The sequence below is a fragment of the Anabrus simplex genome, chromosome 6 (genome assembly GCF_040414725.1).
Source record: "Anabrus simplex isolate iqAnaSimp1 chromosome 6, ASM4041472v1, whole genome shotgun sequence".
NCBI lineage: Eukaryota > Metazoa > Arthropoda > Insecta > Orthoptera > Tettigoniidae > Anabrus > Anabrus simplex.
Genome location: NC_090270.1, coordinates 191,263,564 through 191,285,516, shown reverse-complemented (window position 1 = coordinate 191,285,516; position 21,953 = coordinate 191,263,564). Strand labels below are relative to the sequence as shown.

The 21,953-nt window shown below is 38.0% G+C and overlaps 1 protein-coding gene across 6 annotated transcripts in view; it reads right to left on the bottom strand.

Moving 5' to 3' along the window:
- Positions 1-21,953, bottom strand: part of LOC136876294 (juvenile hormone esterase) — a 533,707-nt gene that overhangs the window by 11,538 nt on the left and 500,216 nt on the right. For all 6 annotated transcript variants that reach the window (XM_068228365.1, XM_068228363.1, XM_067150121.2 and 3 more), the window contains 5 exons: positions 20,431-20,621; positions 15,128-15,293; positions 9,214-9,407; positions 3,884-4,034; positions 389-521 (listed from right to left, as the gene is read on the bottom strand). In XM_068228365.1, the coding sequence (XP_068084466.1) occupies positions 389-521; positions 3,884-4,034; positions 9,214-9,407; positions 15,128-15,293; positions 20,431-20,621 (835 nt within the window). The remainder of the gene's footprint in view (positions 1-388; positions 522-3,883; positions 4,035-9,213; positions 9,408-15,127; positions 15,294-20,430; positions 20,622-21,953) is intronic.

The following is a 21,953-nucleotide window of genomic DNA, read 5'->3' as shown; positions in this document are numbered from 1 at the left end:
ATACTACAATTTTAAACTGCACTAAAGAGTATCTAACTTCAACAAGTTTACGTAAATAACAGAAATGTGGTTACCGGTATGTGGTTATTACAGCTGGTAAATTACTATTATTTTTCCTGCTTTGCAGGACAGAGATTAAAATTGTCCTTAAATGCTGAAAAAGAAAAGAGGATGTCTACAATATTTTCTCAAAAACTTCTGTCAAAACTACACCAGAGACTTGAAGTGCAATTATTGGGATATAGGAATTTGATTATTAATGAATAATCAAAAGTACAAAGTACGCCAGAGACTTGATACCACAAGTAATTGGAATACAGCAGTATCAATAGAATCCTAGTACTTTTACCAACTATATATAGAAGATTTGTATTTTCTGAAGTCTTACCCATGCTTGGCAAAGGTGGTCCAAAGTGTGACAAGGTTATCAATGACTTGAAGATCAGGATGGTCTGGCTCCCATCCAGGGAAAAGTATTGGTGTGCTAAACAAATATATGAGTTCATCACAGTGACTCACTCCTGAAAAAAAAAAAAAAGGCAAAGTTCTTTAATTATATTAGATAGCTTAATAATAATAACAATCATAGAGAAAAGTGTACACAAAGTGAAGAGAAGTTAAGGTAGCTTGAGAACACTGGAATGAAAACTGAAAAACATGAGTTCAATCACAAACTGTTTTTGTTTTCTGTGGGATTGAGATGGTGAAACAGAAATAAGCATGTTAGTCCAACTGATGAGCCCATTGCCACACCAGGTCAAAACACTGGAAATTCCCTGTCTAAAAGACCCTTTAGAGCATGAATACTTATATATAATACTTGCAATTTGCAATCAACAAAATTAAGTTAGCGTTCCATTCTGGAAACTTGACTGATATAACAGCCAAAGGAAGGCATTTATAGCAAGTACAGGAATATCTCCCTAGTTTACTGTCACTGCATGGCTTCAAATGAGGCTTGCAGTGGTGTGTCAACAATCTGTCATCATGTATCAGTATGGCAAATACTAGTACAAATATTGTTCTCAAGAAGCAAGAAGGACAGTGCGGGAAGGCTGCTCCTCAAGCCGAGGTGGAAGAAAACATTGAGCTACTGCCGGTACATGTACACTCATTTTTTCCAACGTGGACCTGGCAGCAAGCGGCATTTCACTGCTGGGATTCAGGAACACATATATTGTGCCACCATTCCATCTGCTACCAGCAAACAAGTCCCCGGGCCAGGGGCATAGCTGAGAGGGATTTTCTGGGGGTTAGAACCCCAACAATGGAATTTTTACAAAAGAAAATCAACAGAAATGGACAATAAACAAGTGAAAGTCGAGTAATAGGTTGGCTCTTTTGAACATTCACAAAGACATAATTGTAAAATAAACAGATGTCTTGAATCTATTTTCAAAGAAGCCTCAAAAGTTGGATTTTGGATTGTAATCTGAACAAACCATTCACTGTAAAACTGTTCACATTCATCATATTGTTCTTGTTCTGTATGTAAATGTAATATTTTGTAGTGTATGGGTACTGCAATCTGAATATCAACATAATTTATTTGTATCAGTGTCCTTATAATGATACACATGCATGTGCACATGACACACGCACAAGCATCTTCATTATATTCTATCATAATTTGTAACTATAAGACCCCCTATCGGTCGCTACTGCTCCGGGCAATATGCCCCTCTCAAGTATTAGCTACCCGAAGCAGACTGTAATCCAGCACTAGTGTAGCAGCTTAACCCAGGGATCCAGTATATCTGCCCCATCTTTTATCATTAAAATAAAGAACCATGATCTAAACCTCAATCATCCCAAGGCAGTCTATGGGATAGTAATGAGGTTCTTCCTCAGTGAGGTTTACCAGCTTGAAATACATTGAAACAAAGATGGATACAAGTTGAAAACTTCAACGATATTTTACTCAATTATTATTATTATTATTATTATTATTATTATTATTATTATTATTATTATTATTATTATTATTATTATTATTATTATTATTATTATTATTATTATTATTACGCTATGGCAGACTCATAGTGTTCACTATCTTTTACATCAGCAGAAGAAGCACTGCTGTGAAGTTTGCAGAAACACAACAATAAAAGTATGTGTTCTGGATGACAAACACTTTGAACCATATCAACAATAAAACATGTAAATCAGTGCAAGTTCACAGAAAAAGCTGATTGTAGGTGTTCTATGTCCATGTATTTTAAAAATTCTCAAGGTATTTTGCAGTTTAATATTATAGTTTTAATTTTGTGTTTGCTAATACAAAAATGAATAAAATGTTCATGTTTGCTCACTGTTGAAAAAGAAATTGTTACTCCATTCTCAAGCAAGTGCCTAGTGGGTTGTTATTGATGCAGGGCCTGACTTACAGATGAATTACAGCTGATTACTTGTTTTTTCTACTCCATATCTTAGGGCCCCTACTAAGTAATAAAATAATAATTTTAACAATTTTAAAGAACAACAAAAATTTAGAATAATCTGAGTAAAATGTTAATCTGAGTTAAGTAAACTTACATTGACAGTTAAGATGACAATTGCTGGAGGGTTTACATAGAGGAAAACATAAATCAATCTCTGGTGAAATTAATATGCAAACAACATTATCCCAGTGGAATTGCACTTTGGATCATTGTTCATCAATACATCAATATTGTAGTGGAAGAGGCCTCAGGGAAGACCTAGGAATTTGTTCATAAAACAGATCTTAGAAGATGCTGGAGTGGAAAGCCATGTCATTTATAAAGAGCATGGCTGTATTATTAAAAGAAAAAAGAAAACAGAAACATTTAGACAGGCATGCACAGCATTAAGTAGTTACTATGCAGTAAAATGGAGAAGAACTACTTGAGCACCCTATAAGGAGGAGAAATGAATCATTTCTCATGACTTGCTGGTGCCAGAAAGAATCCTTCTTTCTGGTGTTTTGGCAAATGTCAGAGTGGTGGGAATTTTTCACCTTCATGTAAGAAGTTGCGAGGTCTACTTTTGTTGAAATATTACATGTGATGGATCAATTGGTTCTGTTGTTCTGGATCTTAGATGCTACTGTTATTACCTGGATTCTCATCTTGGTTCTTAGTCAAGGCAGATATGTCCATTTCAGGCTCTTGCTCCACAGGGGAGTTCAGGCTGATGTTGCGAGGTAATGGGATAATGGAAGTTGTATTTTCTTTAGTAAGTCCTAAATTAACTTTTATCTCTCACAGGAATTCTATGGGGCAGTCTTGCATCTTCAATGATTTAATTATTTTGTGCACAAAACATCACCGAGGTTCTGAGGACTGCCATAGTTAAATAGTTTGTCTTAAAAATTTTGTATTTCATGAATTTGTATATTTTAATGGTAGACCAAATTTCCTACCTCAAAGGGTAAATGTTTAATGTTTAATAAACAATATTGTAAGGAACCTGATTGTTTTGTTGAAGAGTGCAAGTATCACCAGTATACATCCCAGCAGAGTTTAGCAACACACTCCACATCCTACTGTGTGTCTGTATCACCTTTATTTGTCCCTATATTTCTGTATTTTGTTTATCTTTCCCTTTGTTTTTTAAAATTATTTTTATTTGTATAATGTTATCAAACAGCACAAGGAGAACAGCCATTCATCAGGTGATGTGGAACCATTTTGTGGCAACAGACTTGTTCATGGACTGAATACTTGATGATGACAACAAATGATGATGATGATGATGATGATGATGATGATGATGATGATGATGATTAACTCAAAAATGTATAGGCACGATTCAATTCCCTGATATCAAAGCATGTATCCTTTGCTGTAATTTCCTTTGTACCAAATATTTTGGTATGCATCCTACAATGATAAAATGTACAATTGTCTTCTTCTAGACTTACCATAGTCTTTCTGTGTTGGAGCAAAGATGGATGAGAAGCTGTACTTTCCTCTATAGTTGAAAAAGTAGAGGTACTGATCTTGATGGCCATGATGAGAATGAAGTATAGTTGATTTGTAGAAACCATGCAGAACTGCACGGTCACTATATAACTGTTGGAATATAATGAATAACATTAATCTCAATGTAACAGAGATTTAATATTTTTCCTGTAAATTATAGCTAGGGTTTGGATCTTTATGAAAATTCTGGCCAAACCTGATAAACTAAGGGAGAACCAATGGCTAAGGGCTGAGGAGTTCTTCCTTAGGAGGTTTGATGAAGACTTTGTGTAGGAAATCAAAGTACTGCTGCCTTGTACAGTAGATGGGACAGGGGACTGGCAAAGGCTAAGGGAGATTACCCTGACAGAGAACCCTCTGCAGTGTTAGGCTTATCAAGCCAATTACACTGAGACAAATAAATGTTGTTTTCAAAACAAAAATAAGCCTTGGATGTAAAGGTGTGTCAAAATTACTGGACATGACAACAACTCTTCATGCATCTCATGAAATTATGACATCCAAGAACCCGAAGCTCATTGGAGGTGAAGGAATAGAAAAACATTACAGCTCAGAATCCTCACTCTCACTAATAAATGTGGAGAAAGCTTAGATCATATGAACAGGTGCCATCTTCGGATATTGGAGTTGAGGAAGAAATTCCTGAGAAATGGTTACGTGTTATATAGGAGTAGGAACATTGCTTTACTTCTCACCAACACAAATAGGTCTTATGGCGATGATGACAGAGGAAAGGGCTAGCGAAGATGAGAGAGGAAAGGGCCAGGAGTGGGAAGTAAGCAACTGTGGTCTTAATTACAAGGTCAGTGGTTATGAAATGCAGAAATCCTTTTTCTGCTATCCACATATTTTGTTTTGCTACTAAAATAGATCTTTTGTGGTCTGTGGAAGGTGTTAATGATATAAAGCATTTAACAGAATTTTAAAAAACACGCCGAGTTTCAGGGCATCATATGAACAGCATTGTTGAACATTGTTGATCTTTCACTATTAGGAAAACAGAACAATGCTATTTGTCTTGACTCGGTGTTTAAAGAACTTGTTAAAGAACCACAACTTTCAAGCGAAAAAAATAATTAAAAGGTTGTTTTCAAATGTGAAGGTTTGCGTTGTATTTGAACAAAATTCATTGGTTGTATACATTTTTTTACAATTGGCTTTACATTGCAACGACACAGGTAGGTCTTATGGCGATGGTGGGATAGGAAAGGCCTAGGAGTGGAGAGGAAGCAGCCATGGCCTTAGTTAAGACACAGCCTGGTGTGAAAATGGGAAATCACGGAAAGCCATTTTGAGGGCTGCCGATAGTGGGGTTCAAACCCACTATCTCCTGGATGCAAGCTCATAGCTGCATGCCCCTAACCGCATGGCCAACTCGCCCGGAGGTTGTATAATTAATTACTGGTATCTTACACTGCAAAATTGTTTGGCACCTTACAAATTTTTGGCCATGAGCTGCCACCGTGTTCCTCATATGCAACATTAGATTCCTACATTTAAAGATAGGAGCTAGGAAGGAAGACAGGAACAAAAACTAGCATGAGGCTGAAGAGTTATAGTTAGAAAGAATTGGGATGGAGGTCTACAGTGCATAAGGTGCACAGTTTGTCATTGTTTCTTTGGGTTTTCACACTGGTTTTGATCATGCCTTTCTGTTGCTCCCTCTGGCCACTATAGTCTATATCTTAACTGCTTTGGGAAAGGCATATGAACCATAAGATGGTCAAAATAAGGTAAGTACATTTTATTGTGTTACCCAAGGGTGTATTTTAAAATTTGATATTACATGCAGATACAGAAGTGTAGTCTGTTCATTGTTAAGTCAGTTTAATATTTTTCAGATTTCCTTCATTTTCCAATAATTACTTAAAATTAATTAAAATATATTAATGTCTGCCTCTGTGGTGTAGTGTGATTAGCTGCCACCCCTGGAGGCCCAGCTTTGGATTACCAGCTCTGCCACAAAATTTGAAAAGTGGTACAAGGGCTGGAACGGGTTCTACTCGACCTCGGGAGGTCAACTGATTAGAGAGGGCTTCGATTCTCACCTCAGCCATCCTTGAAGTGGTTTTCTATGGTTTTCCCACTTCTCCTCTAGGCAAATGCCGGGGTGGTTCCTAACATGGCTGCTTCCTTCCCTTTTGCTTGTCTATCCCTTCTGATCTTTCCATCATCCTCACAAGGCTCCTATTCAGCATAGCAGGTGAGGCCGCCTGGTCGAGGTACTGGTCCTCCTGCTTTTGTTGAATAGGCCTATATGGTATACAACATGACGTCGTCTGACAACTGTATAGTTAGATGGACCTGTACCAGCTGAGCCGAACATGTCCTCGGACACTCCCGTTACTAAAAGCCGTACGATAGGTAACAAATAAATACAATTTGAAAGACATGAATGGCAACTATGAGGTCTTTATTTGAGCTCCTGCCAATTTGTCCAAAATCACATCAATCACTCACTACTGATCTGCATTTAGGGCAGTCGGCCAGGTGGCAGATTCCCTATTTGTTGTTTTCCTACCTTTTTCTTAAATGATTTCAAAGAAATTGGAAATTTATTGAACATCTCCATTGGTAAGTTATTCCAATCCCTAACTCCCCTTTCTATAAACGAATATTTGCCCCAATTTGTACTCTTGAATTCCAACTTTATCTTCATGCTGTGATCTTTCCTGCTATGGTTAATGGTATTGAATAGATGGACCCTTCTCTACCCTTTGATAGTGATCTTTCCTGCTTTAAAAGACACCACTCAAACTTATTCGTCTACTGATGTCATTCTACGCCATCTCTCCACTGACAGCTTGAAACATTCCACTTAGTTGAGCAGCTTGTTTCCTTTCTCCCAAGTCTTCCCAGCCCAAACTTTGCAACATTTATGTAATGCTAATCTTTTGTCAGAAATCACCCAGATCAAATTGACCTGCTTTTCTTTGGATTTTTTCAGTTCTTGAATCAAGTAATCCTGGTAAGGGTCCCATTCACTGGAACCATACTCTAGGTGGGGTCTTATCATCAGGGACTTATATGCCCTCTCCTTTACATCAACCCATCAATGCATTAATTAAAACTGAGAGGACTTTTCCTATTAGTAAAACTCACAACCTGACTTTTAACCCCATTTATCATCATCATCATCATCATCATCTTCATCTTCCTTCCAAGTATTGGTCCATGTGTCCCATTACAGTCTTGCATTTTTCTTTTTGCAAGACTTGAAAGCAATCATATGTTCTTCCGATGGGTTGCTAGCCTGAAGGAAGTAAAACCATTGGTGGGGCTGCCACCTTTCAGCTAATGGACTAGCTGAAATTACAGCATTTTCTCCGTAAATGATGTAACGGTTATACCGCCGTGACTCAGTCGACAGGGCCTTGTCTGTGGGAACAGGTTTGTTCATCCCAGGAAGGTGAGGTTCGCATTTAGGCAGGAGAGGTTATGTCATCATCATCATCATCATCATCATCATCATCATCATCATCATCATCATCATCATCCTTCCAAGTATTGGGCCATGTGGCCCGTTACGGTCTTGCATTTTCTTTCCATCGCTTCCTTGGACGTCCTATAGATCTCTGTCCTCATGGTTGGTAGTCTTCCAAATTCCATCTTTTGAACATGACATTTCCAGTTTTCTTGGTAATCATAGATGTAATTGATTACTGGTTTCACATTCAGTCCCTTAAGCACATCTTCATTTCTATTTATCATCATACCATTGCTTACTGTTCATCTCACAACATTATCGAGGTCATTTTGCAGTTGCTCACAATCTTGTAACTTATTTATTATTCTGTACAGAATATCATCATCTGCAAAAAGCCTTATCTCTGATTCCACTTCTGTACTCATATCATTGATATGTATAAGAAAACAAAGGTCCAATAATACTGCCTTGAGGAATTCCCCTCTTAATTATTACAAGGTCAGATAAAGCTTCGCCTAATCTAATTCTCTGAGTTTTATTTTCTAGAAATAGCCACCCATTCAGTGACTCATTTGTCTAGCCCAATTGCACTCATTTTTGCCAGTAGTCTCTCATGGTCCACCCTATCAAATGCCTTACACAGGTCAATCACGATACAGTCCATTTGACCTCCTGAATCCATGATATCTGCTATATCTTGCTGGAATCCTACAAGTTGAGCTTCAATGGAGTAACCTTTCCTAAAATCGAGCTGCCTTCTATCAAACCAGTTGTTAATTTCACAAACATGTCTAATATAATCAGAAAGAATGCTTTCCAAAAGCTTACATGCAATGCATGTCAAACTGTCTAGCTTGTAATTTTCAGCTGTATGTCTATCACCCTTTCCTTTATATATAGGGGCTAATATGGCAACTCTCCATTCATTTAGTATAGCTCCTTCATGCAAACAATAATAAGTACTTCAGATATGGTACTATATCCTAACCCATTGTCTTTAGTATATCTCCAAAAATCTGATCAATTCCAGCCACTTTTCTAGTTTTCAACTTTTGTATCTTATTGTAAATGTCATTTTTATCATATGTAAATATTACTTCTTTGGCCTTAGTCTCCTCCTCTATCTCAACATTATCCTTGTAACCAACAATCTTTACATACTGCTGACTGAATACTTCTTCCTTTTTAAGATCCTCACATACATATGACCCTTGTTTATTAATGATTCCTGGAATATCCTTTTTGTAACCTGTTTCTGCCTTAAAGTACCTATTCGTACCCTTCTATTTTTCCCCTGTTGAATCCCCCCAACCCAAAGTCTCACGCTCCAGGACACTCCCCTTAAGGTGTAAGAGGTGTGATACCTCACTGAATCTGGGGGTAAACCCAACCCCGGAGGGTAAACAGTTTAAGGAATAAAGAAAGAAAGAATGTATTAATTTATCATTAATTTAATCTAATTTATTAATTTAAATTTAAAGTGTTAAATGTGTTACGTGTTACAAAATTAATTTACTGGACCGTAAAGTTAGCGAGTTGTTGATATGTGAAACTTTGAATTGCCTATACTCTTTCATGTATTGTTCTCACTTAGGCACAATGGACCTCAAACTAGCCTACAGATCCATGTAAAAATTCTTGGCTCGCCATAACTCTTTTTTCCCAAACAGTAAAAAACTGAGCTTAATCTTAGTTATGCTCTATCCTCCTCTTCAGTTTCTTGTTGTGTATTCATATAGGCAGCATGTTTGGTGCCTTCTTTTTAAACACACTCATATGGAGTATACATATATAACATTGAATTCACTATTTCTCTTATAAGTAGTAAATCAATGAACTTACATCAATAAACTTCTGGTAGTTGTCATCATTAAATACAGGGTTATCAGTCCCAAAATAGAAGTTAGATATATTTTTCCAGATTGCAGGTACCAGCTCAGGATTTTTAACACTGGTGTGCAGTTCCATAAGAAATGGCAGCAAGTCGTGTGGTCGACTATTAATATCAGCCAGAAGGGTTTCATTTGTCAGGATTGCTGGAACATTATTGAAAAATTGCTCTTACAATAAGGAATAAGAATGGAAAACAATACTTTCATATTGTCTGCAACAAAATAGAGAGGAGGATGCTCCAATGCAAGTTATGTTTAATGAGAGCTTCTTTTATCTAGCATATAAAAATTCCTAATGGAAAACCTAAATGAGAGAACTGATAGGAGTAAACTAAGATGGTTTGGACCTTATAAAGAGAATGGAGGAGGAAAGAATACCAAAACAGGTGATTGAGATAAAGTTTGAGGGAAAGAATGTGAGTGAAACCTAGAACAAGGTGGATTGATTTGATAAAGAGTACAAGCAGAAGAAACCTGGACTGGGACTACGTGATGGAAGAGGAATGGTGGAAGAAGAGAGGAAGGTGGAGAAGTGCCATAAATGTCCCGACGCAGCAGGAGCTGGATAAGGGGAAAGGATGAAGATGATGAATGTTTTGCGTGAAAGCTCTGATTGGCTTGGCCTTCCAAGTGACCGGTTCTCAGCCCAAAGGCTTGCATATTACGAGATGATGAAAGGTCAGTGAGAATAATCCTCTTGGCCATTATTCTTGGGTTTCTGGACCGGGGCCACTCTCACATCATCAGATAGCTCCTCATTTATTCTCACATAAGCAGAGTGGACCCCAAACTAGCCTACAGATTGAGATAAAAATTCCTGGCCTGATACTGAACCCAGGACCTCTGGGTAAGAGGCAGGCTTGCTATCCCTAGGCCATGGGGTAGCATCTAGTATGTAGACACTAAAAATATACGGGATACAACCAAGATAGCATGGAACCTACGTTTTTTAGTACGTTGTACGAATATAGGATTTGTATAAGTGGCCATGATTATTAAGGCGTTGAAGTCTAAATAGTCTGATACCGAGGGTAGCCGGTTCGAGTTCCGTTGGTTGAAAATAATTTCACCATCAGAATGTTGGCCGGCAGGATAGTGGAGGTAGTGGTATACAATTTCTAATCACTAGATTGCGTGCCAAAAGCTTGGATTAAATTTGAAACCCAGCGCTGGCACATAGCCTACTCCTGTTGAATAGCAACAAGGGGTCTGCCCAAGGCTAAACATCCCCATCTGACACAGGAATCACCATCAACAGCATCATATGCCCTCACTCCATATGAACACTATCATACTATCATATATTGTGTCATACATTTAGTCTCATTAACTCTTCTGATGAGGTCGATGTCAGGAAGGGCATCCGGTCATAAAAACCCGCCATGACAGATTCATCTCACCTCACCTCATACCCGACCCCAGAGAGAAATGGGACAAGGGTTGGACTAACAAACAAACATACATAAGTATAGGAAGCAGATAAAGTGCAGTGATTTACTGTGCAAACATGTATGGAACATATGGACACTGTTGTGAGGTAAGAGAGTGGAGAGATAGGAAAAACAAGGAAATAAGACAAAGGAGGGGGTTATCCAATGTTAAGGCCAGGTGTTTCTGTGGACCTGAGCATCGGTTGATGTCCATCTTTAGAGTTGCTAAAGACAAGACGGTGGGAAGGTGGGGTAAATAATATCTACATATACCCAACACCACTTTCACTAGCTGTACCACAGATAAGGTTATCACGACTGCACATCATCATGATCATCATGATCATGATCATCATCATCATCATCATCATCATCATCATCATCATCATCATCATCATCATCTTTAGTGCAGACTCTACCCAGTTTTCTACTTTGGCTTAACTACCAACACTGTAGCTAATTAATATGTCATATTCACTGCATCTGCATAACCCATAACATGTATCTTTCTGTCTCCATCCCTGGCTTGATCAAACTACATTTTACAACTATTTCACAGAGTCCTTAAACATTTACCCCAATTATCCCACCCTTGGGCATCAACTGGTGGTGTAGAGGCCTTTTATTAGATAAGTATTCTTTTTTAATTTTTATGTACTGGCACCTATCTCCCTCCCCTTTTACTTCACAACAGCATATACCTGTCAACAATGATCACTACCATCCCTAGTCTATCCTCCACTGATGAAGGCTGCAGCCATCAACTTTGGACCTGTGTGTACCTGTGTACTCTATCAAATATTTATATTGCTCTGTTAGCTTTCTTTTTTTTTGCTAGTTGCTTAACGTCGCACCGACACAGATAGGTCTTATGGTGACGATGGGACAGGGAAGGGCTAGGAGTGGGAAGGAAGCGGCCGTGGCCTTAATTAAGGTACAGCCCCAGCATTTGCCTGGTGTGAAAATGGGAAACCACGGAAAACCATTTTCAGGGCTGCCGACAGTGGGGTTCGAACCTACTATCTCCCAAATACTGGATACTGGCCGCACTTAAGTGACTGCAGCTATCGAGCTCGGTGTTAGCTTTCTTATATGAATGAATATAGGCTCTATGTCTTCAAAGCTGGGTTAAGAAACTGTAGCGAGTACTAAGGAAGTTTGATAGATATTGCATGCAATGGATCATAAAAGGACAAGTAGAATTCATGGCATATTAAAATAACTGAGATGGAAAAGATTGTTTGAAACAGAATATCAACAAAATTGGGAGGCACAAGCATTACAAGTTTGTGGGAGTATAAAGAAAAGTTTGAGAACTAAGAAGGTATGTGTGGGTTGGAAGAAGAAGAAGAAGAAGAAGAAGAACAACAACAACAACAACAATTTTTAATTTCGTGTGGCTATTTCTAGCCGAGTGCAGCCCTTGCAAGGCAGACCCACTGATGAGGGTGGGTGGCATCTGCCACATGTAGGCAACTGCGTGTTTTTGTGGTGAAGGATAGTGTTGTGTGTAGTGTGTGAGTTACAGGGATGTTGGGGACAGCACTAACACACAGCCCCCGGGCCATTGGAATTAACCAATGAAGGTTAAAATCCCCAACACGGCCAGGAATCGAACCCGGGACCCTCTGAACCAAAGGCCAGTACGCTGACCATTCAGCCAACGAGTTGGAAATAATAATAATAATAATAATAATAATAATAATAATAATAATAATAATAATAATAATAATAATAATAATAATAATAATAATAATAATAATAATAATAATAATAATAATAATAATAATAATAATAATAATAATAATAATAATAATAATAATAATAATAATAATAATAATAATAATAATAATAATAATAATAATAATAATAATAATAATATGTTTAACCCTGAAGTAGTCCATGCACATGCAGGTTCACAGTCCAAAAGAAGTTATTTTTCACTTTCTCTTCAACATCATTGAACTTAGGAATCACATGATTTCTGTACCTCTTTATAAGCAGTTGTTATACATCATTGTTTCATTGATCAGTGTAGTAGTGTTGAAATAAAGAATATTGACAGCAACAATTGACTGAGAATTGTGCAGAGTTAGTGGACATCATGAAGAGAAAGAAAATATCCATCTTAGAACTGAAACAAAATGGAAAGGTAAAGGCAAGGAGGAGTCGAGAAGAGCTAGGTCTACACCCTCTCCTGGAATGGTAACAACAGGAAGATGAGAAACAGAGTGGGATTAATATTGACTACATACTTAGATGGTAGTACAGAGGCCCAGTAGAACAACGAAAGGATTATGAAGGCAACAGTTTACCTAGGAAAGGAAAGCTGATGCTGGTACAATAGCTTGGATGGTGGCTCAAATGGTAGAGTGTTGACTTTCTGAGGTCAAGTTGGTGGATTTGATTCCAGCTCAGTTTGGTGGTATTTGAAAGTGTTCAAATATGCCAGCCTCATGTTGGTAGATTTACTGGCATGTAAAAGATCTCTTACAAGACAAAATTCTGGCACCTCGGCATTTCCAAAATTTATAAAAGTAGTTACTGGGACGTAAAGTGAAAAATGAAAATCTACAGCTTGTTTCCAGTTATTTGACTGGGTCAGGAATGGAATGAATGAAACCCCCATATAGCGGCAAGGATAGGAATTGCGCTGGCTGCCGAAGCCTGTGACGCTTCACTGACAGATGAAATGAAACAATATTGGAGTGTGTTGCTGGAATGAAAGATTATGGGGAAAGCCAGAGTACCCGGATAAAAACCTGTCCCACCCCTGCATTGTCCAGCAGAAATCTCACATAGAGTGACTGGGATTTGAACCACAGTACCCAGCAGTGAGAGGCCAGTGTGCTACCGCCTTTAGGACATAAGGTCAATAACATAATTTGAAATATACAATAAAGTAATGGCCTTCAAGATGAACCTTTGCCTGTGGGAATGCCAACTCAGAAATAACAACATTGACCACTTTCCAAGGCTTACTTCAGTGCAACATTCTCTTTCACAGTGTGACCTCAAAGAATATTCTGAAATGAATGTTGGACTACAGGGACAGTTTGAATAGGATTCCAGAACTTGAACAATGTTGCATCTGTTTGACATATGGAGGGACATTTTTTTAAATCGCAGAGAATCCCTGTTGCTGCTTGCCACTTTACCCAGCCTTACTTAGCATATTGCTGACATCTTTATCACTGTCTATATTGTCTTTGTATTTGTATTTTGTGTTTGATAGACTGAAAAACTCAAAGGTCATATGAAATCGAGGGATTACTACCAAACATTTCCTCATTCAAGGTTCCTACATTTACACAATGATACAGTTAAGATGTTGTGTTATGTTTAGTACACCATACTTATGTGAGCAACATGTAGGTTCCTCTGTCAGAAACATTATTCACATTATAGGCATTCATGTCACTCATGTCTCACATGCGCTGAAGCCGAAGCAAGAGCCCTTTGTACAGCCCAGGCAACAGGAAAAGCAAGAGCAAGAACCAGCCTGCTGATCACTGGTTTGGGAGAAAATGGGAAGAAGAGGAACAATTGTTAAGAGAGTATGAAGCAAAATAATGTTAAATATAGATACAGGGAAAGAGTGAGTGGGAACGTGTACATAAATGTAGATGTGATGTGTTGTGACATAAGGTGCTGATATGATGATAGCTGTAATATATTGCATAAGGACTGTTCAATTGAAACATAGACAGAGCTGGCAACAATGCCAATAACTGACAGGACAGCCAAGAGGTGGCAATACTGCATAGTTTGTTATTTACAGGAGCAACTTAGAACTTGGTCAGTATGAAATATACCGGTACGTGCACTAAGTACAAGAAATAGTTGAAGCAACATTTGTGTTTAATGGTTACATCCAAATGAATACAGTGTGGCATAATTTAACAAATTCTTGTGCAAAGAAGGTTGACGAGGAAAACTCTCAAATGTAATGCATGTCAACACATTGCCAATGCAAGAGTGGACAGTCTGCTCTGTTTTCACTGGGGTCTTATGGCTCACCCACCTTACAGCCTAAACCTTTCCCCTTGCACCAGTCACAACTTTGACCTTCTGAAGAGTAAGTATTTCACCATGAATCAAGCAGTTCCTAATGCCATGGAAAAGTGGTTAAACCAGCTACCAGCATACTTCATTGTAGAGGGTTGTAGAGAAGCTTGTTCAGTTATGGGACAAGTGCCTGAATGGTAGGGTGAATATCTTTAGATTCTCTCAAACTGTCATCAGAATGTTGTTGTTTGGATATAGTTTATGTTGTCTAACACTTATAGTGTAAGTTTCTAGATTTCAGTTTATGTTTCAATTGAACAACCCTTATGCTGTTCATATATACTATAGGCAACTAGGATTATTGCCCTCATTTCACTTACTGAAGAGGGTATGTTTACTGGTATGGATTCATTGCATTATACTCACGCACAGCTCTGATGATTCCCTCTTGAGACACCACACCATTTATCCAAGGGATATTTGCAAACTGACCGTGGATGATAAGATGCACAGGGTCATTTGGCAAGAATGAATGAGGTCCACCACTTTCCACCACTGGTCGGAATGTAGTCAACGTATCAATAGACCATGACTGAAGCAAAAATACAGAATCTTCTATAAAAGTGTTATTGAAAAAAAATGATTCAGTAAGTCATTTTATAACCAGACAATTTTCATGAAAATCTATATACAGAAAATATGTGATCTTATTACTAAATTATAATTGGTGAAACCAGGTAAGCAGTTTGTGCACTTTCTCCTCCTTTGCTAGTTATTTATGCTTCTTGGCATAAGGTCTCCAACCTTAGTACTCTATTCTGTCACATGCCAGTTACTTTACTTCATGTTGGTCTTTTCCTTGGTATCTTGCAATTTCACTGAGCATTTGATCCCACTCCATCTATGGACTTCCCTTTCCTCTCGCCTCAAACACTTGTTATGGTTTCCTTTCAGCATTTGAGTGACCTATTAATTATCAGTGTCATCCACTGCAGATGTCATCTCAAGCTCTCCTGTTACAGTTTTATGCACTTTTCAAGGAAGATAAAAAAATGGATTATCTCCATTTGTATTATTACTATTAAAATGAATTTTTTAAAGTTGAAATCCAAATTGATTTCATGTTCGTAAAATCATAAATAATTAGGATATTGCACAGCATTCTGATTTTAAACAATATTTAGCATCTATATATTTAAAACACTAGGCTGATTTTTGTGACTCCAAGTTTGAGAGAACGGCTGGACCAATTGACATCGTAAATCATTCTGACAATAGCTCTTGGACTGTAGAAATGCAGTCTCTTTAAAAGCAAAAACATTTCTTGCCATATATTTTTAAATTATTGAAGAAAATGTAGCATTCTGATTGGCCAAAGCGCTTGCCAGTACTTCAAGGCCACTTGCCGGTCCACTGCCAGCCATTTTTGGGATGGGAGGCATACGATGCAAGAGGGTGATGGAAGGGGGCAAGCATGCATGTGCAGTCAGGGCAAATTCCTGATCAGCTGTTCCAGTCTGTGTTGTGTTGCAGAGAGTCGCCAAGTGCTTTAGTATACTAAAGTCTCTTTGTAGATCTCCCTATATTTGCTAGCTTGGTGTGATGTCAGAGAAATGTAAAAGTACTTTTCTTCATGTCATGATTTTTACACTAATCCGGTAGTTAGGAAAGTGAGTTGATCCTCCATGTTAAATTTTACTGTTATGGAAACCTGAAGGATTGTACCTTTACTATGAGCAAACTACTAATGTGCAAATTTTCAATTCTGATTTGGCTGACGTGCTCATAGCAAACCAGAAGCAACAAAACAACATAAATGTTAAAAATGCATTTTTCATAGATAGTCCTGCATGCATTGGAAAAACATATATATACACCAATGCTTAATAGAAAAGTGCTTCAGTTTATGGCTTTGTGTTATATTAAGAGTGTGGATGGGAATAGCCACCATTTTGCTTCCCAACAGTCGATCAGTGCACTGTACATTCAAAATAGGTAGAGAGCTACAATCCCTCAAGATGATTTAACTCCATCAGATAAAAACACTTCCATTTTCTTTTTAAGTGGCACCAGTTTTCAATTCGCTTGGCGTTTTGTACAGTATCATGATCAATAACGCTCAAGGGGAAACACTCCAACATGCAGGTTCCAATTAACCTTAGACAGTTTTCAGCCATTGCATTAAACATTGCTGAATATCATGATACAACCAAAAGTAAAAGTGAAGCAGCATTTTTAAAATTATGCATCTGAAAAATAATGTGGGATATATTTGTACCCAGCTTGGTAAAATATGTTAGTGTTTATTTTTCTCTGTGCCTCTTCTCAACACTGCCTGCTAATTATTTCTTTTCTGTATCAACAATAAAATGTGTGTTTCTCTCATAACTATGTGTAATAAATAGCATGACATAGAAATTGTAAATTGTTAGCTTGAGAATATAATCCTGACAACCCAGAAGATTTGGAGGCTATAATGACTATGCTGTATACTTGATATTGTTTCCACCATACTTTTCTCCACAAGTTGGGTTCTCAATATTCCTTACAAACAAGTGATTTAGTGATTTGTTCAGGGTGAGGTCTCAATGATGACTGTGAAAATAGGTATTTCACATCATAAGCATGATAAATTTTGTCTCTATTTAGTTTATAATATTTTAATGTTTTAAATAAAATATGGAAAAATATACATTTGTACCCCACTCAGTAATTCATGTGTATTCTTAATCTTGCTATTGGGAAGGATAAAGTTGCAATACTGCCAATAAGTAATTGTACAAAGAATGTCTTATATATGGAAATACTTCAACCCCATTGATTGTCATGTTTTAATGGGTTTTTGGCTAGTTTCTGATTAGTTTGTTTCAATGACATCAAATATAAATGGTACTTCATGGAAATAAATTTAGTGTTGCTGGCTAGGAGAGTAACTTGTTACCTAGTGAAAATGAAAACCTACAACCTGTTTTCCAGTCATTGACCGGGTCAGGGATGGAATGAATGAAGCAGATATAGACTATTAGTACGATGGGGTCGCCACTCCCAAAGTGATTTATTAATGACTGATAGATGCTATGAAATGAGAATGGAGAGTGTTGCTGGAATGAAAAATGACAGAAAAAACCAGAGTACCCGGAGATAAACCTGTCCCGCCTCTGCTTTGTCCAGCACAAATCTCACATGGAGTGACCGGGATTTGAACCACATTATCCAGCGGTGAGAGGCTGACGCGCTGCTGTCTGAGCCACGGAGGCTCTTGTTATCTAGTATTTCATGAAAAACAAACCACATAGCACTACAGCCCTAATAGGCCTTGGGCTCCCAATCAACTGCTGCTCAGCCTGAAAGCCTGCAAATTTACAAAGTGACATATGGTCAGCACAACAAATACTGTCATCTATTATACTTGGCTTGCTAGACTGGGGCCTCTATCTCACCAATAAGATAGCTCCTCAATTGTAATTACATAGGCTGAGTGGACCAAGAACCAGCCCTCAGGATCAGATAAAAATCCCTGACCTGGTGGGGAATCAAACCTGGGGATTCTGAGTAAGAGGCAGGCACACTACTGCTAGACAGTGGGCCTAGCAATGTAAGTTCATGACCATAAATAAATTTCATTGTCTTATTTTTTTTACAGACAGCTGTTAATTCCATACCATATATTGAAGAGGGTCATTCAATACCAAACAAACACCAAAGAAGAAAGTACTATGGTGAATTTATACCATACAGAGAACCATGACTTGTTTCATTTCAGTACTGGGGATGATTGGCTAACATCCCATGAAAAACAGATAGTCACAAAATTTGAGTTATTTGGTTTCACCACTTGAGAATTCAATTATAAAATTCTAATGGACCAACATTAATGATAGTAAAAATATAAATTCAAGTCCTTGTCAAGCTTAGCCTATATCCTGGAAGCTCAACAGGAAACTGTATATAACCAGATGTTCCACTTGACCTCCTCCTCCTCTTCCTCCTTCTCCTCCTCCTCATTCTATACAGGTTGGGATGGTGACTGATTGAGAAACATATCCAGTTCTTAAGATCTTTTGCTGCCTGGAATGCACTCTAAACACTGTTGTTAGTTGTCTGGAAAATCTGCGTTGGCCAGCGTCTAAGATTTTGGCCTCTGCATCTCTTACTATTTAATTTTCCAGCTGCCATCAAGAGTTCAAGGTCAGTTCTTCTTACTACATGGTCAAAATAATGTAAGATCCTCTTATTGATAACGCCATGTATTTGCTTCTGAATCCCCAGTGTCTCAATGATGGATGAATTTGTACATTTTTCAGTCTGTGGGAAGCATAGCCTACTAATAATCTGCGGTAGCACCACATTTCATTTGAGAATTAGGAATTGCACGACATTAGCCTATTTTTAAAGATCTTGCTGGGATTTTCTCTGAAGTTGTATAAATACATGGGTGAATGTGAGAATGAATGAAGTATTGGTAGTACTTAAGTAGTTACATTAATTCATACGTGTATTACAATGCACTAAATCACATAGATAATTAGATTCCTATGTAACTCTAGAGCCAATAGCACATACTATATCATCCTGCAACTTACTTGTTCATTTTAAAATTATTGTTAGACTCATCATTATTACCCACAATCATCTAGTTACATATATAATTTAGTCAATATTTTATCATATTTTCTCCTTTTCACTGCAGATTGAATGTTAACCGCTCATCATCCTACCATCATCTTACTAATTAGTAAGAATAAACAATCTAACCCATAACAAAAGATATGGTTAAGTGTAAGAAAGGGCCAAGAGTTTTAACTTTGCCACTTACAAACAAACAAACAAACAAACAAATTGAATTCATTCATTCATTCATTCATTCATTCATTCATTCATTCATTCATTCATTCATTCATAGGCATCAAGATTCTGATGATCGACTTCTTTTATAGTCCATGTGCCTGATGCACAGTGCAATATTGAAAAGGCAAGAGCATTCAGCAGCTGGAGTTTTGTTTATTTGGTGATGTTTGATCTCTCCAGATTTTTTTTGTTAATTTTACAATAGCCATCCTTGCCATCAGCATATCTCAGGTGTAGAGCTTCCAGAGTTAGATGTTAGTGATCCTAGGTACAAGAACTTGTCTTAATTTCAAAATCACCAGATTTCCATATTGTTGGGAGCTTGTCATTAGCTCAGTATGCTGTCACCACTTTGGTCTTACTTTCATTTATATGTAGGTCAAGGCTTCACTCTTGTTCTTCAGGAATTTGATGACATGTTGGAGCCTCTCTATGCTTGCCACAATTTTGATTGTATCATTAGCATATCTAAGATAGGTTATTTTCCTGCCAATTACGACAATTCCACTTTCATATTTTTCAAGGACCTGTCTCATGATGAGTTCTCCATAGATACAGTATTAAATAGTATGGGAGACATTATACAGTCTGTATGCACTTCTGATTGTACAAAGATCAAATTTGAGATAGCTCAATACTCTGATGATTATAATCATAATAATAGTAATAGTTATTAGCCACATGCTTTGAGAAAGGCATCCACTCTTCGATGAGATGGCTTGACATACAGTCCTATGCTATTTCACAGCATTCTACAGCACCAGTTATTTGGAATACTGAAATTGAATGGTCTTAGGAGTGTTTCAAACTTTTCTAAAATGTAGGTTATTAGATGGCAGGCACTGCCATCACACAAAATAAACAGATGAATAAGTACTCACATGGAAAGAGTCACCACTATCTACCAGTATGGTAGCATTGATTTCTTGCAGACATTTGACCATCTCCTCAGGAGAAGTGGTGGGACAGTTCACCACTGTTGCCTGCTTCACAGCCACTGGCCAGGGGTCAATTGGTATGGCCCATGCACTCAACGCTGACCCACTCTCGGTAATGGCCCGGTGGAAGAGTCCTAAACACAAGGAAGAGAGTTTCTAAGTGCAAGGTGACAGGCTGCCGAATTGATCGTCAGCAAGTTTAGTGATAACTAGTTGTTGTACCCATCATTGACGAGTTTATTTTTGTGCTATACCGGTACCAGAAAACATATCTATTAGCCATTCAGCAGCAATATCATCTTGCAAAGCTGATTACAAATTGCTCCATGTCGCATTGACAAAGATAGGTCTTATGGCGACGATGGGATAGGAGTGGGAATGAATGAAGTGTGGCCTTAATTAAGGTACAACCCTAGCATTTACCTGGTGTGAAAATGGGAAACAACAGAAAACATCTTCAGGGCTGCAGACAGTGGGGTAAACCTGCTATTTCCCGAATACAAGCTCACAACTGCACGCCCCTAACCGCTTGGCCAACTCGCTCTATATTTGCAGTTTTTTGATTAAACTAATATTAATGGAGAAATATGGCATTCCCTGTTTTGGTCACCTTAATATTGTTACACCAACAGAAACTAATCAAATATCTAATGTACCGGATGTTCCACCAGCACCTTATCATTCATGAAGATACACAACCCATCTAACACAGATACCCATCAAGGTTGACACTGCTCTACTTGCTACCATTACAGCAGCAACATCCTTGCATAGGGAAAGGACAGCTGGTATTTGCTATCTTTGCACCAAGATGAAAGGACCATTCCATGAACATGCTGTTTATTGCATGCCTTTATATAAAAAAAACACTCTCTCTCTCTCTCTCTCTCTCTTCTGGATATCACAGACTGAACAAAAATTACTTTTGTATGCCATGGACTTAAAAATAGCACCTTGACTGATATATCGTTGCTCATATCCCAAAACCACAAATGCGACAACGCTCTTCCTATCCATCGTTTCCTTTAAGACTGGTCATGCCTCTCAGCCACATATTGGTATACAGTGCATCAGAGCAATTTTTGTAGAGTTCATTTTCCTATTTGCGTGTGTAAAGGAAAATGAACCTTAAATACACTGCCTGACAAAAAAAACGTCAGCACCCAGAAGGAGTGGTTGAAAGTGAATGAAGCTACATATGCTGAAAGACGATGTACCTTTGCTGAATTGATTACCATATGGGATGAAAGATACAAGGCCGTTGGCAGTTACAGGTGGAATGTTGGTGCCAAGTCAGTAGGGTGTCGCACCACACCTGGCCGGAATGCATGCTCTTATGTAGTTCAGAATGGTGTCAAACAGCCTTTGGATCCTCTCCTGAGGCAAGTTCATCCACAGTTGTTGCAGCTATCCCTCCAGATCCCGTAGGTTGTTACTGGGACGGAGTCCCCTTCCAATGTCATCCC